At 38.1% G+C, this 13,137-nt stretch overlaps 1 protein-coding gene across 1 annotated transcript; it reads right to left on the bottom strand.

The window, feature by feature from the left end:
- Positions 1–633: 633 nt before the first annotated feature.
- Positions 634–11,410, bottom strand: LOC139299440 (T-cell differentiation antigen CD6-like). Its single transcript, XM_070922343.1, has 13 exons — positions 11,359–11,410; positions 10,395–10,466; positions 8,511–8,792; positions 7,706–8,020; positions 6,206–6,520; positions 5,501–5,572; positions 5,188–5,325; positions 4,031–4,147; positions 3,732–3,854; positions 3,435–3,506; positions 2,403–2,573; positions 1,038–1,145; positions 634–953 (listed from the first exon to the last, which is right to left on the bottom strand). Exons 1-13 carry the CDS (start codon positions 11,408–11,410, stop codon positions 865–867), a joined length of 1,926 nt encoding a protein of 641 aa, XP_070778444.1. The 3' UTR covers positions 634–864.
- Between the last annotated feature and the right edge of the window lie 1,727 nt (positions 11,411–13,137).

The following is a 13,137-nucleotide window of genomic DNA, read 5'->3' on the forward strand; positions in this document are numbered from 1 at the left end:
TGAGCAAAATCACACATTACTCTCTTCACGACATCCAAATTTGCTTTTCATTTCACTCCAGGGATTGATTTTTGGACAAAAATGCATCGTCAAGTCTCAACGGCATCAGCAAGTGGGGCTTCTTCAATATGTGCGCAAGCGCTGACTGTGCATGCAGCCTGTTACAGTTGCTCCTGTTTGTTATTTCTTAATTCACCAGTGCAATACATATATATATACATTGTTATTGTATATATTTTTGTACTTTTATCTTTCACTTTACAAATATTGTAAATGTGTATATTTTTTATTTTCTATTTCTTATTTTTATATTTTGTACATACTTTTAGTTCTAAATTTTTTCTACTTTCTACTGTTGAATGGGGGCACCAGTACTGTACAAGTTCCCCCCGGGGATCGATAAAGTAATTCTGATTCTGATTCTGATTCTGACTGTCAGATGTCTGAGCATCATTAAAGTGTTTTTCAAAACAGTTTGTGCTCACGAATGGAAGAAAGGCAACAATTTGTTCATTGTGATGCAGTCAACTCTCAACAACAGTACATTAAACTTATGTTACTGCGCTTCACAGGAAACAGTAGTTTGGTAAGTTGCAGGTCATGAAGTCGAGGTCAACATCGGTCTGACATGGTTGAAAAGAAGATCTTTAGATGCCTGACCCACATAAAAGTCTGGTATCGACAGCGTTTCAATGTTAAGCTCTTTTCACATTGAGCTCAGTTTTAACCTTTAGCTTATTAGCTCTCTTTGGCTTTTCTCAGTCTAAACAGGTGTTTGGTCCTAAAGTACATGTTTCCTTTCAGTGCAGTTTTGCAGCTATTGATTTCACAAACTTCCTCCTCAGTTACGCCCTCTGTTTACTATTAGGAGCCGATGTCATCGTAGTCATCCTCAGACAGAGAGTTTTGGTCTGGGCTCACAGGGGAGTAGATGGGGCCGTCATCTTCATCAGCTAATGATCAGAAAATAACAAAGATCAGCAAATGTTACGGATGTTATTTTTCTATTGTTCTGCTGTAACATCTGGGACGTTTACCTGAACTTTGCAGGTTTGTTGTCTCTCTGGAGCCAAGTTGATCATTGCTGTACACCGCTGAAGGCTCAAAAGTATAATTGACAGGAGATGACGGGCCCGGTCCCAGATCTGTAATTTGTTAAGCACAGATCACGTGTTTAGCTGTTGTTTTTGAGACTTTTGAGATCGGCTTTCGTTTTTAACACCCTTCCTGAAGAAGCGAGACACAGCTTTCAGTCATTAGTGTGATTTTCTTGACTCTAAACACCCACAGATTAAGTTTAGGGACTGTACAAAAGTCATTGGGGCGAGGAGGTGGGATGAATATTCAAAAAGACAGACCCAGTATTATTTTCTTTGGAAAGAAAAAAGACTCACCCTCCCCCAATATCTCAGAATGATACAGAACTGAACAACTCGTTACACCAACTAATATTACTGTAATAATATGTATGTGTAGATGTAATATCACCAATACAATATTAAGACTGTTAACTAAAATTAATTCATGATGGTGGATTCTAATTTAAATCTTACAGGGATTAGTTCAGCATTTTGGGATACACACTTGAGAGCCGCAACAATTAATCGATTATTTGATCGAAAGAAAATTAGTTGCCAACTATTTTGATAATCGATAAATCGTTTCAGCCATTTTTCCAGCAAAAATGTAAAACATTTGCTGGTTCCAGTTTCTTAAATGTGAGGATTTGCTGCTTTTCTTTGTCATTCATGACAGTAAATGAAGAGTCTTTAGGTTTTGGACTGTTGGTCGGACAAAAGAAGCAATTTGAAGTTGTCTCTTTAGGGTCTGAGAAATTGTGACAAGTATTTTTCGATTAATTGTGATAATATAATAATAATAATCAGCAGATTAATCTTTAATGAAAATAATCGGCCCTAATACACTTATTTCCTTTCTTGCTGAGAGTTACATGAGAAAAGTGACTCCACTCTCAAGCTACAGTTAGCAGCCAGTTATCTTTGCTTAGCATATAGGTTATGGTAATATATATATATATATATATATATATATATAGTAAACGGGGGGAAACAGCTGTCCAAAGATAACAAAATACGCCTGCTGGCTGTAGCGTCACATATGGCGTACATGAGAGTGGTGTTGATCTACTCATCTCATCTGGCACAAGAAAGTGAATAAGCGTATTTCCCAAAATGTTGAACTATTCTTTTATATCATAACAGAAAAACACTGTTCAAAACAATACACACATTGAAAGTGTAATTAAACATAAAGGTGTGAATATTCCAGCCACTGTCTATGTTTCAGTAAAGAGCTGCTTAATACAAAAATGTGAACAGTCCCTTAGTTCATGTTTACAGTAACTTTACAACAAGGAAAGCAGGTGAATGAGTTCGACTGACCCTGAGTGACTTTGACATAGCCGTTTGTGTTTTCGTAGCATTCCCCAGAGGAGGTGCTGGAGGTATCAAATGAGTCCACTGAGATCTTTGACACTCGGGCATATTGAGGTTCTGTGGGGCCGCCGGTGCAGTCTGTAAAGGTTCCCATCACTTCAGTTTGGGGTTCAGGGACTGAAAAAATGAGAATCAGAATATAACATCAAAGACGAAGAATAATCTAAAAGAATGATCTCTTGTAAAAGGGATAATTATACTGTGGAAAAAGAAGAAGTTTAATTCCTGACTAAATGTTTCATTGTTAGTTGCAAGAAAATATTCTGCATGGTTATGATATAATAAAGAATTTACTGTGCATGTCATTTCTATTATGGTCTGTCTAAATTGTACAAAATGAGATGTTACGCTACATTTTTTTATTACAATTAAAAGAACCCATTGAATTATAGTAAATTTTAAATAATTAAAATGTTAAAACATTACTAACAGGGCTCCGTACCTGCAGCAGATCATGTGTATAAATGCGTAAACTACCAGCCACCGAAATATTTACACCGGTGTTTGAGTGTAATAGAGACCGTAAATATAAAATAGGTATAATACTAGTCACAGTCAAAACTCAGTCTTTTGGATCTAAATACTTTCAATCAATTACAGTTTTGGAAAACAGGTGTACATACTTTTGGATTAATGTACTACATATTTTAGTAAAATGTACATTTTGTATAATGGGCACTGCTGTATCTGCTATAATCAAATCTGCATGTCAAGGAATGTGTCTTTTGTTTTCTCTTCCAAAACAAATCAATGTAACAAAAGATTTCCTTGTTACGGTTAAATGCAACTAAAAACAAATGATATTTGGTGATACTTCCAAACACTCTGCAGTGGTAAATGTGTTTTGCTGTGATTAAAACTCATCGATCCTCGAGTACTGTACCTTCAGTGCCTTCAGTACTGTACAGTGGAAATATCATCGCGTGTCTTTGAGATCTGCCGAGCGTCTTTGTCTCTGTGGCATCTTTGCAAACTCACCTTCCTCAAAGAGGCTGTCAAGACCTGAGGGCTTCATCAAAGGGTTCGCGTCTGTCTTGTACCTCTGAGAATCTGGATACAGAATGATGCACACGAAGCATTGTTTTAATCACAATCCATCCTGCAAAAACATTGCATTGAACTGCACACACTGCACACACACACACACACACACACACACACACACACACACGGCAGCTTCAACCGCAAACTGCAGCAACACAGCGAGAGAACACCTTTAAGAGGCAAAGACTGAGAGAATAAATACGAATGGAGAGGAAATAAAACATGGCTCACTCCGGAAGGTTGATAAAGGTACAGACGGGTCATTGCTTGGGTCATACTGCTCAAAGTCTGTATCTACTGACGTGCTGTCAACACTACTAAGCTGGGTCCACAGATACCTGGGATTGGAGGGGACTTTTTGAGACAAACACAAAAAAATGAAAGGACTTGATGAGATGACTATAGGCTTTGTAGATGCTGCACAATTCTGCAACTTACACACACTTACACAATACATCTATCCCTGCAGGGTATAAAGGAAGAAAAGAAAAAGAAAGTGGGGTTGCTTTTGGAAATGTTCAGCCACTGACCATCTCTCTGCGGTGGGTTGGTGGTGACCTTGATGAGGTTGACAGCGTCTTGGTAGCTGTTGTGATGGTTTTCAGAGGGAGTTCGTGGGCTGGTGCGTGTCTGCTGGAGCAAGAACGCTGTGGAGATAATCATCAAGATATATAACTATATTACAATAACTATATATATATATATAGATAGATAACTTGAAACATTTAACTCATGCTGTGTGTTTAACTGCATCTAACTGTCGAACAGAGAGATGTGTTTATGGATTTTGTTTATCTGAAAAATGAGAGTTAGAGCCATCAACAAACTGAAGAGATGGGTTTAAATTAGAAATGCTGTGCTTTAAAAAACTGGAATACAGCTGGAATATTTATTAAATCCTCTCAGACATGTTACAGAAATAAAAATACTCTGCTTTGAATATTAATTTGTGTCTGATTACCTTGTTAAGACTTCTTAAAACCACACCTAAGAATCTATGAATATGCAAATATTGTTTAACTAAAGTTTAACCACTGAACAAGATGACTCCTACTTCACTTCTCAGATTACGTGCACTGGAGGTTTCAAGTTTCCGCAACACCACACTTGTGTAAGTTGCATATTGAATGGTGATTTACTTCGAAACTAGTTGCGATGAGTCAAACTCCCGCTGGTACGTCCAGGAGTTAAGGTGAGCTCAGAGAAACTTTCCCCCTCCAGCAGACGAAAGTGAAAACAGCCCTCAAGTGTCAAACTCTGCACACAAATCATTCTGCACAGTGAAGCTCAAACACCCACCCTTTCTTTTAGTGGAGGGAGTATTAACCTAACCCTCACGTTTATTTAGGGGTTGATGAAGTTGAATATTTTCTACTCTCCCGATGAAGGAAAATTAAGGCGAAACTGTTTGTCGAATGAACATAATCAGAAGTATAATTAAGAATAGTTTCATGACCTGTTTTTCATTTACTTTAATCTCATGAACCCTCATGAAGAGAACAAGGTATCTAAAAGTCACGCCTAAAATATGATTAAAAATATTCTACAGGTTTAGTTAACAGCTCCTCTTGAGGTTCTCGGACTGATCGTAAATCAAGTGCAGAGCGACACTTAAAACAAATTTAAACGCTTGACTGCCGACTGCTACCCAGGTGAAAGAAGAGACACTGTAGCTCAGAGAACCAACCGTGTTTTCTTTTGTAATGGCAGCAGAACACCGTGCTCATGATCAGAAACACGAGCAGCAGAAGAGACAAAGTGAAGGTGCTGAGAAGCTCCACAGACTGAATGGAGAAGCCTTCAGCGCGACCGGCTGCAGTTGTACCTTCTGGGATGGACAGAAAGAAAAAATACACAGCGTTTTCATAATTTCTGGTAGTTGTTTCAAGACTCAGATGGTTATAATAATCAGGGTTTATTTAAACAAAGTCCTGTGACATATTCTGTTGTCCTGTTTTTCTCTTTAACAAAAAAAAAAAGATAAAAACTAAAATATTTACCAGTCGTCCAACTGGTCATTACAGTTGCATTAACTGTGGTGGTTGTGGTGGTTGTAGGAAACCCAAGGGAACCTGCAGGACAAATATATTGTCTTTTTAAATTAAATAATCATTTTCACCTGGTTTATCTCTATAAGCAGAATGAGCTACAAGAATTATATAATTCTGAAAATACTGAACAGCAAGACAGAAAATACAGGAAGAGTGTTCACTGACTATTATCTAATCGTGACTTAAATCTGTACAACTTAAAAGAGAGGTACCGCAGGGGAATATGTGTTTAAAAAAAGCTCCTTCATCGTAGTAAATAATTATTTATTTAAAATAAACAAAACATAATTGAAAAGGCATCTGTAAACTGAGTTCTTTGTGTTGAGAGACACCTTGTAAAATGTGTCACCTGTGCTGACAAAGAAACTCTAGAAACAAAAGAAAACCATCTGTATTAAATGAAAATGTTCATAGCTGATTTTTGATTCCTGTTTTGTCCATTTTATGTGAGCATAAAAGTAAAATATGAAAAGTATTTAATATTTCAGACAAACCTGTTGCTATTTGCCTTATTTTACTGTGTCTAAGCCATGACGTCAGATTTTATTGCCTTTTAAACCAATTCAACCCTAACCCGTGTTGTTGTTGTTGTTGTTGTTGTTGGACAAAACAAACTTCATTAACAACCGCAAACTCAAAAAGCGTGTCGCTCACCCTCACAGATGACACCAGATGCTTTAGAGGATGCACACAGGTGTGTTTTGTTGATGAACTCCCTGCACTGCCACAGATTCTGCATGTTTCCTGCGCAGTGGTAGTACCACAGCGTCCCGTTGTTGTGGGTGAGAGGAGGAAGAAACTGGGAGATCTTCTTCGGCTTGGCGCCACACCGCAGCATGGAGCACACCATGGAGGCCGTCTCTTCATTCCAGCAGTTATCGCACACCGTACCCCAGCTGCCATTACGGTGGACCTCCACTTTACCAGAGCAGCGGTCCACACCTCCAGTCAGTCGGACCGCTCTCATCTCTGCACACAGAAAACACAAACTGTGAAAGTGTTTGACTAAAATAAATATGATGGTCTCTGCAGTAGATTGGTGTTAAGTAAACACTGGACTTTTGATATCACCGCTGAGGACGCTGAAGTCATGAGTCAGTCTTGATATTTTTGCTTTGGGGATCATCAACATGGGAGTAGTTAACATTTCACAATTATAACCTACACAAGTTGGGTATTTTATGGGCCAATTACGGTCAGTTTGACTACATTTTGGCCAACCAAAATAAATGAATATAGTATTTAGTATTTTTCCACCAAATTTCTGTACCTGGATTAGCTAGATAGTTAATGGCATGTCAGTCTGTTGGTCCACCACTTTGTTCCAGATGGAAATATCTCATCAACAATTGGATACATTGCCATAAAACTTCATCATGGTACTCAGAGGATGAATCCTCCTGACTTTGGTGATCCCCTGACTGTTCCTCTGGCGCCACTATGACATTGACATGTGTGGTTTTGAGCAAAATGTCTGAGCAACTATTGGATGAATTGTCATATATTTTATGACCAAATACCTGCAAAACTAATGACATTCCCATCAGACTCAGCTGTACCTGTGTTTACTGCTAATTAGCACATGTTAGCATGTCATATCTGTATTCATTATTTGTATATTGTTTTTCTTTTAAAAAAAATACCTCTAATTCTTATTGACACAGTGCTTGTCTGCTGTGTGTTTCTGCACCTTTCTGTCTTTGCTGCTGTGACTTGTAAATTTCCCCGCTGTGGGATTAATAAAGTCTAAGTCTAAGTCTAAGTCTAAGTTAACACACTAAACTAAGGGGAACATGGTAAACATAACACCTGCTAAACATCATGTTAGCATGTGGCTTAAAGCGCTGCTGTCTCACAGAGCTGCTAGCTTGGCTGTAGACGTGGTTTTGTTGCGCTTCTGACTCTTTTCTTACTCTAAACAAAATAATAAGCCATACATGTAGTCTCAAGGTCCACTTTCTATCTTTTTTTTCTGGGGCTTTCAACCACTCCAGAAAGCTGGTAAGTGGACTTTGAGTTAAGATTTCTTTGCCAAACACGTTTCCAAGATCAAGAATGAACTTTCTCATTTTGTTTTTTCTACTCATGTTTCAGATCAGTAATTTTTCTGTTGTTTCTGTATGTATTATTGTGTTTTCTGGACTGGACTGTGACCTGAGCACACGACACCAGCATCTTCTTTGTGTCCACAGTCTGGCTCGTCCTCTGCAGCCGGACAGCCCCACAGGTTCTCCTCTTTGCCCGTACAGTTCAGCTCGTCCAGGTGGACGGGTCCCCTGCCGGGGGGGAAGGAGCCACCCTGTCCCGTCACACTGATGGCGTAACCGCAGCCGAGCTGGGCGCACACCACATCAGCATCCCGCAGGTCCCACTGGTCGTCACACACGGTGCCCCACATCCCATTCCTCCACAACTCCACCCGTCCAGCACAGCGGTCAGATCCTCCTGCCAGCCGCACAGCCTGGTGGCCTGAGGAGGACATTATCATGCTGTCAGCTTATGCCACTGTTTATGATGAAGGCCAAAGATAGCCTGGGAAATAGTTTTATGGCAGCTTATTCAATTATATTTACAGTAATTGGACAATAAAAGAGAGAAATTCGTTTTAAATCTGTAATTTTGTCCATAATTTTGGACTATTTACTGGACAGAAGACGTTCATTTTGCATTCAAAGTTGTGTTATTATGTCTTCAGGTCTTATCTCCATCCAAGTACACCTTTTTTCACTCTCTTTATCTTTTTAAAGGATCAAACACAATTCTATTTATGTTTAATTTCATATTAAAGCTGCAATCCAAAGTAACTTACAGAAGGCTGATAGACCATCCTGTCCCTTCATTTGACATCCTGTAGGTTCATCTCATGTGACAATATGATATTCTGTTGTCTCTGCCCACACAATAGGAAATACAAACTGCTCTTTGTGCAACTAAAAGACATATTAGAGAAAACCCGTACCGCAAGCAGCTCCAGCAATCACCATGCAGTTGCCTCCCACACTGTGTGAACAGTTCTGCAGGCGACCACCTCGGTACAAACAGTCGTGAAAGCAGCTGCTGTTGGGAGGTGAGCTGGTTTTATTCACGTGGTAGATGCTGCCACAGCCAAGGTCCTGACAGATCCGTTCAACCAACGAATCTGTAGAGTCTGCTGGTAACGCCACCGCGTCACTGCTCCCGTTTCCAGGCATCCTGAGCGTGAAGCTGCATTTACCAGAGAGTGTGTGAACGTAAGGGTCACCTGAGGACACACAGAGGCAGAAACACGAACCCATTCATGTGATGATTATTACAGTAAAACTCAAAACTCTTTGTTCGTTGTGAATATCATGTTTTGAATTTGAAATAACGCAGCTGATGATGAATATATATTATACTGAATTATTTAGTGTTTACTGTCATTTTGTCTTTACAACACTATCAAAGAAAATGTACCACATGTACTGACGAAGTAGTTTTGACCATGTGTCACATTTTTGTGGTTAAGGGAGTGGATCAGGGCAGTGTGGTGAAATGTGAAAGAAGACCACGTCATCAATTAATGATCTTCCACATGTAACACTTCATTTTATTTTCTTCCAGATGATAAAAAAGTCTTTTCCGGTGGCTTAAACTGAATCTTAAGCACCATGTGGCCTACTACTATCTAATGCTCTGTGTTTATTTTAACCTCCCCACCATCTGCGTATATAACACTTGAATCTTGAAGGAAAAATGGGTTTTCCAAATGAAAATGCTGCATTTGTGAACTTCAAAGAGAATAAGAGCCACTATAACTAGACCAAAGGCCACTTTAGCTTTACCTAAAGAAGCTGAAGTAGTTCCTTTGAAACACGTTATACCTTTATAATACTTTTGCCAGGGTTTTGAATAGAAAATAATTACACTTCAGGTAGCAGTGTGTTTCTTTATAGAATGTAAATGTACTATGTTAATTACTTACTGTACTATATAAATAGCGGCATTAAATAGTAAAATATAATACAAGCTTCTATCATTTCTCTTTTTCTGGCAACAATAATTTAACGTCAACATTTACAACTAAATAACTATTTTTAAAAAGTTGAATGTTAATGTGATTGTTTGCTGGGGAAATTATTTGGGTGGTAATGACTGACTGAGCCCGGCTATTTCAAACACACTGTTTACTTTCTGTATGTATTCATATGGCAGCAATTTGTGTGTTTGTCCGTTGTGCATTATAAGTGTAAGTACTTCAGAGTGGCATAGCGGTTAATACGCATGCCATATAACAACCGTTATACCCATCTCTCCCTCTCTCTCCCCCCACATTTCCTGTTTGTTTCTCTGCTGTCAACTATACAAAACATTTACTGTGTTTTTCCATTTTACTGTTACACTTGCCTTCATATTTATTATAATCTTTACATTTCTCAGCTCTGTTTTACTGTAAATTCCAGTAGAAATGTAGCTCATTTTATTATTACAGTACAGTGCTGGAAAATAAGATTTCAATGATTCTGAATGTAAATCTATTGGACTGAGATGTTTCTGAGCTGTTGAGGATGCAGTTGAGCAAAGTCTCGCAGCAGCAAACAGCAGGTAGGGTCGCTTGCAGAGCAAACCAGAGTTTGTGTGGGAGAACGCTTCTCTATCTCACTGTTTGATTTGCACCTGCAAAATTCACAGAGATGTGTTTCACAAGCAGGTCACCCCACATCCTGTGACAATAGGGCAAGAATATTCACACATTCTCTGCAGAGAACCCTGTGTTAATCCTGATTCTGGACAAAATGTTGTGTACAAATTCTGGTATGACTGCGTGTTTGTGTATATGTTTATGTGCGTATGAGAGCGAGAAAGAGAACAATGTTTAACTTACTGTTGAATTCCTCTTCCTCTGCTCTCACCTGGACGTCAGTTGGGTCTGTTTGTGCGGATGAGTTTTGCAAAGCTGAAATGGGAAAATATTATATCACTTTCACTGTCAGTAACAATGTGAGCATCAAGCCCATACGGCAACACACCACATCAAACACATCCACCACAGGACTTTTGAAGACTTTTGAATTTTGTTTCAGCTGATGGAGTGCGGTGTGGGTGAGACAATAAATGATCTGCCCTGTGTAATCTTCTGTATTTGATTTTCTTCTTGTAGAATTCAGTTTTACCTCTAACTGTCATCAACACCAACGTTGTGTTTTACATTCCCTGTGACTGAATCTTAGGCACCCAGACCAAAGCAGATTAAAATGATTACTTGTCAGACACACATAAGTAATCTGAAATCTGAGTAGTGAAATACAACGTGGCATGCTCCGAAACATCAAGATTTTCAAAATGAAAATGATGCACTTCAACTTCAAAATAACAAAAAATAAGTGAGAGAAACTGGACCAAAGGCCACTTCAGATTTATGTAACACAAGCTAGTGTATTTCTTCTTCAATACACTGAATAAGGTAGAGCCAACTTCACAATATTTTTGCCAGTAGTTTGCCACTATAATTTGTCAAAAAATAATTCTGCAGTGTGTTTCTTTATCCATGTTAAATCTATTGTGTTACTTTTCTTATGATAAATGGTGACAAGAAAATAGTAAAATAGAAGACAATACCAGCTTCTATGATTTCTCTTACCAAATTAAGTACTTTAAGAAACACCAATGGTGTTAACACATTTGGAAAAATAGCATTAAATATAGTTACAACTTTATACAATAAAAAAAATCCATTATCATCTCAGTTACAGCCGGTTTCAATAAAGCTATCATAAAGTCCATAACTCCGACAGTTTGTGAATAATGTTTCCATATCAAGTTTATGAATATATCAAACTGTACATTACCTTGACAAAGACAGCTCAGTTGAACAATTAAAAGGCATTTCATCAGCTTCATGTTGTAGACAGAAAGTGGGAAACAGCAAACTTTTGTCTTGAAACTCAAACTGTGTAATTTAGAACAGCATCTACTGAGCCTGTCTGCTCAAAGTGTGACTTCCTCTCTTGTTCCCTTGATATTCGATTAACAGAACTTCCCATTTACCATAATGCATTGTGACAGGAAGTAAAGCCTGTGGCTTTGTCACTGATGCATTAATATCAGGACTAAAACCACATTCATAATAGTGAAACTTGACATGTATTTCATAAGCTGGCTTCATTAACTCAGTCTATTAATTATCTTATCACATCAGAAGCATATTGTACTAATAATTCACCTTGTTCTGTCTTTGATATGAACCTTACATTTAGGCTTTTATCAAATTACTTATAGTGCACTTACACACATGTTTTTGTAAGGTATCCATCTTAACACAAAAAAATTAATTTAATTTAATGATGCTGAATGTTTTAAGATATGTTGTTTTTTCATATAAGGAAATAATATTATCAACATAATATGTGATGTCATGTCAACATTGATGTAATCACATTAATAGGATATAAGGAAAATAAATAGTTTGACTGAGCTACAATATGCAGTACATTAGCCTGGTAACTTAAAACTACATTTAACCAGAGGGGTGCGACATTACTTCAAGTCAGTGGTGGTGCAGGTTTCAGCCAAAATGTTCATTATTGTTTTATAGTGAAACGGATTAAGCTCTCAACAGATTGGTCGTTGAATTTAAATGACAAACATTGCATATATAAATATTCTGGGATATTCTACAACTGGGTAGAGCAATGAGATAGGAACATTGATGTCTACTTTAATTTGCTTTAAAATTATAACACATTAACGCTTAAGCACAATAAAAACACTTTTTTCTGTAATTTGTTTTCAGTACTTTTCTTATCCACTAGGGGGAGCTGGCATTTTCCAGTTAAAAATGTACATGTGGTGAGTATTTTATAGGCTGATCCCAGCATTTTATTTAAACTGAACTACCTTTAGGTCAAAAAAGAGAGAAAGAAATAATAGCAGTGAGGAGAAGGCTTTGGAACAGCATTCAGATGGTTACCTTGATAAATATGATTTTTAAAAATATAATTGGACAGTTGAATACATAAAATATGGGAAATCCAAATAGTTAAAACCAAAATAAAGTCAGACCTCCATTTGGTCGAAGAAGGGTGGGGTGGGGGGGTGTTAGTGGGACTTGGACTCATAACCCCTGTATTGCTAAGGCCCTGCTTTTTAAAACATCATTATTCTTCACATGAACATATATTCACGCAGAGGAGATGTAAGATATATATAGTCTGTTTTAGGAGTTTAAAAAAGCTGTGTAACAGAGCAGAGCAGCTCTGGTGTGACCTCGACACTGACAGCTCTGACAGCTCCCTGCTTTGTTTACATCCTGGTCCGGGAGCACGCGCTCAACTCGACTCTCTCTCCTATTGGCTGTCCTGTCCCGTGGCTCCGCCCACCACCAACCGGCCGGAAAACACAACTGACAGCAACAAAAAGAAAAAGACGAGACGAAGTTAATGTAAGATTCATGTTATTTACGTACATTTTACATAACAATAAAGACTCAATAAATACATAAAACAAACATCTGATTTAAGTAAACCGCGTCCACGCGCTTAAAACGACGGTTTCTCTATTCAACTGCTGGTTTATTTACCGTTACGGTTAAAGAACAAACTCTACTCGAAGCGAGGCGGTTGAAACTA

This window comes from Enoplosus armatus, chromosome 16, assembly GCF_043641665.1.
Source record: "Enoplosus armatus isolate fEnoArm2 chromosome 16, fEnoArm2.hap1, whole genome shotgun sequence".
NCBI lineage: Eukaryota > Metazoa > Chordata > Actinopteri > Centrarchiformes > Enoplosidae > Enoplosus > Enoplosus armatus.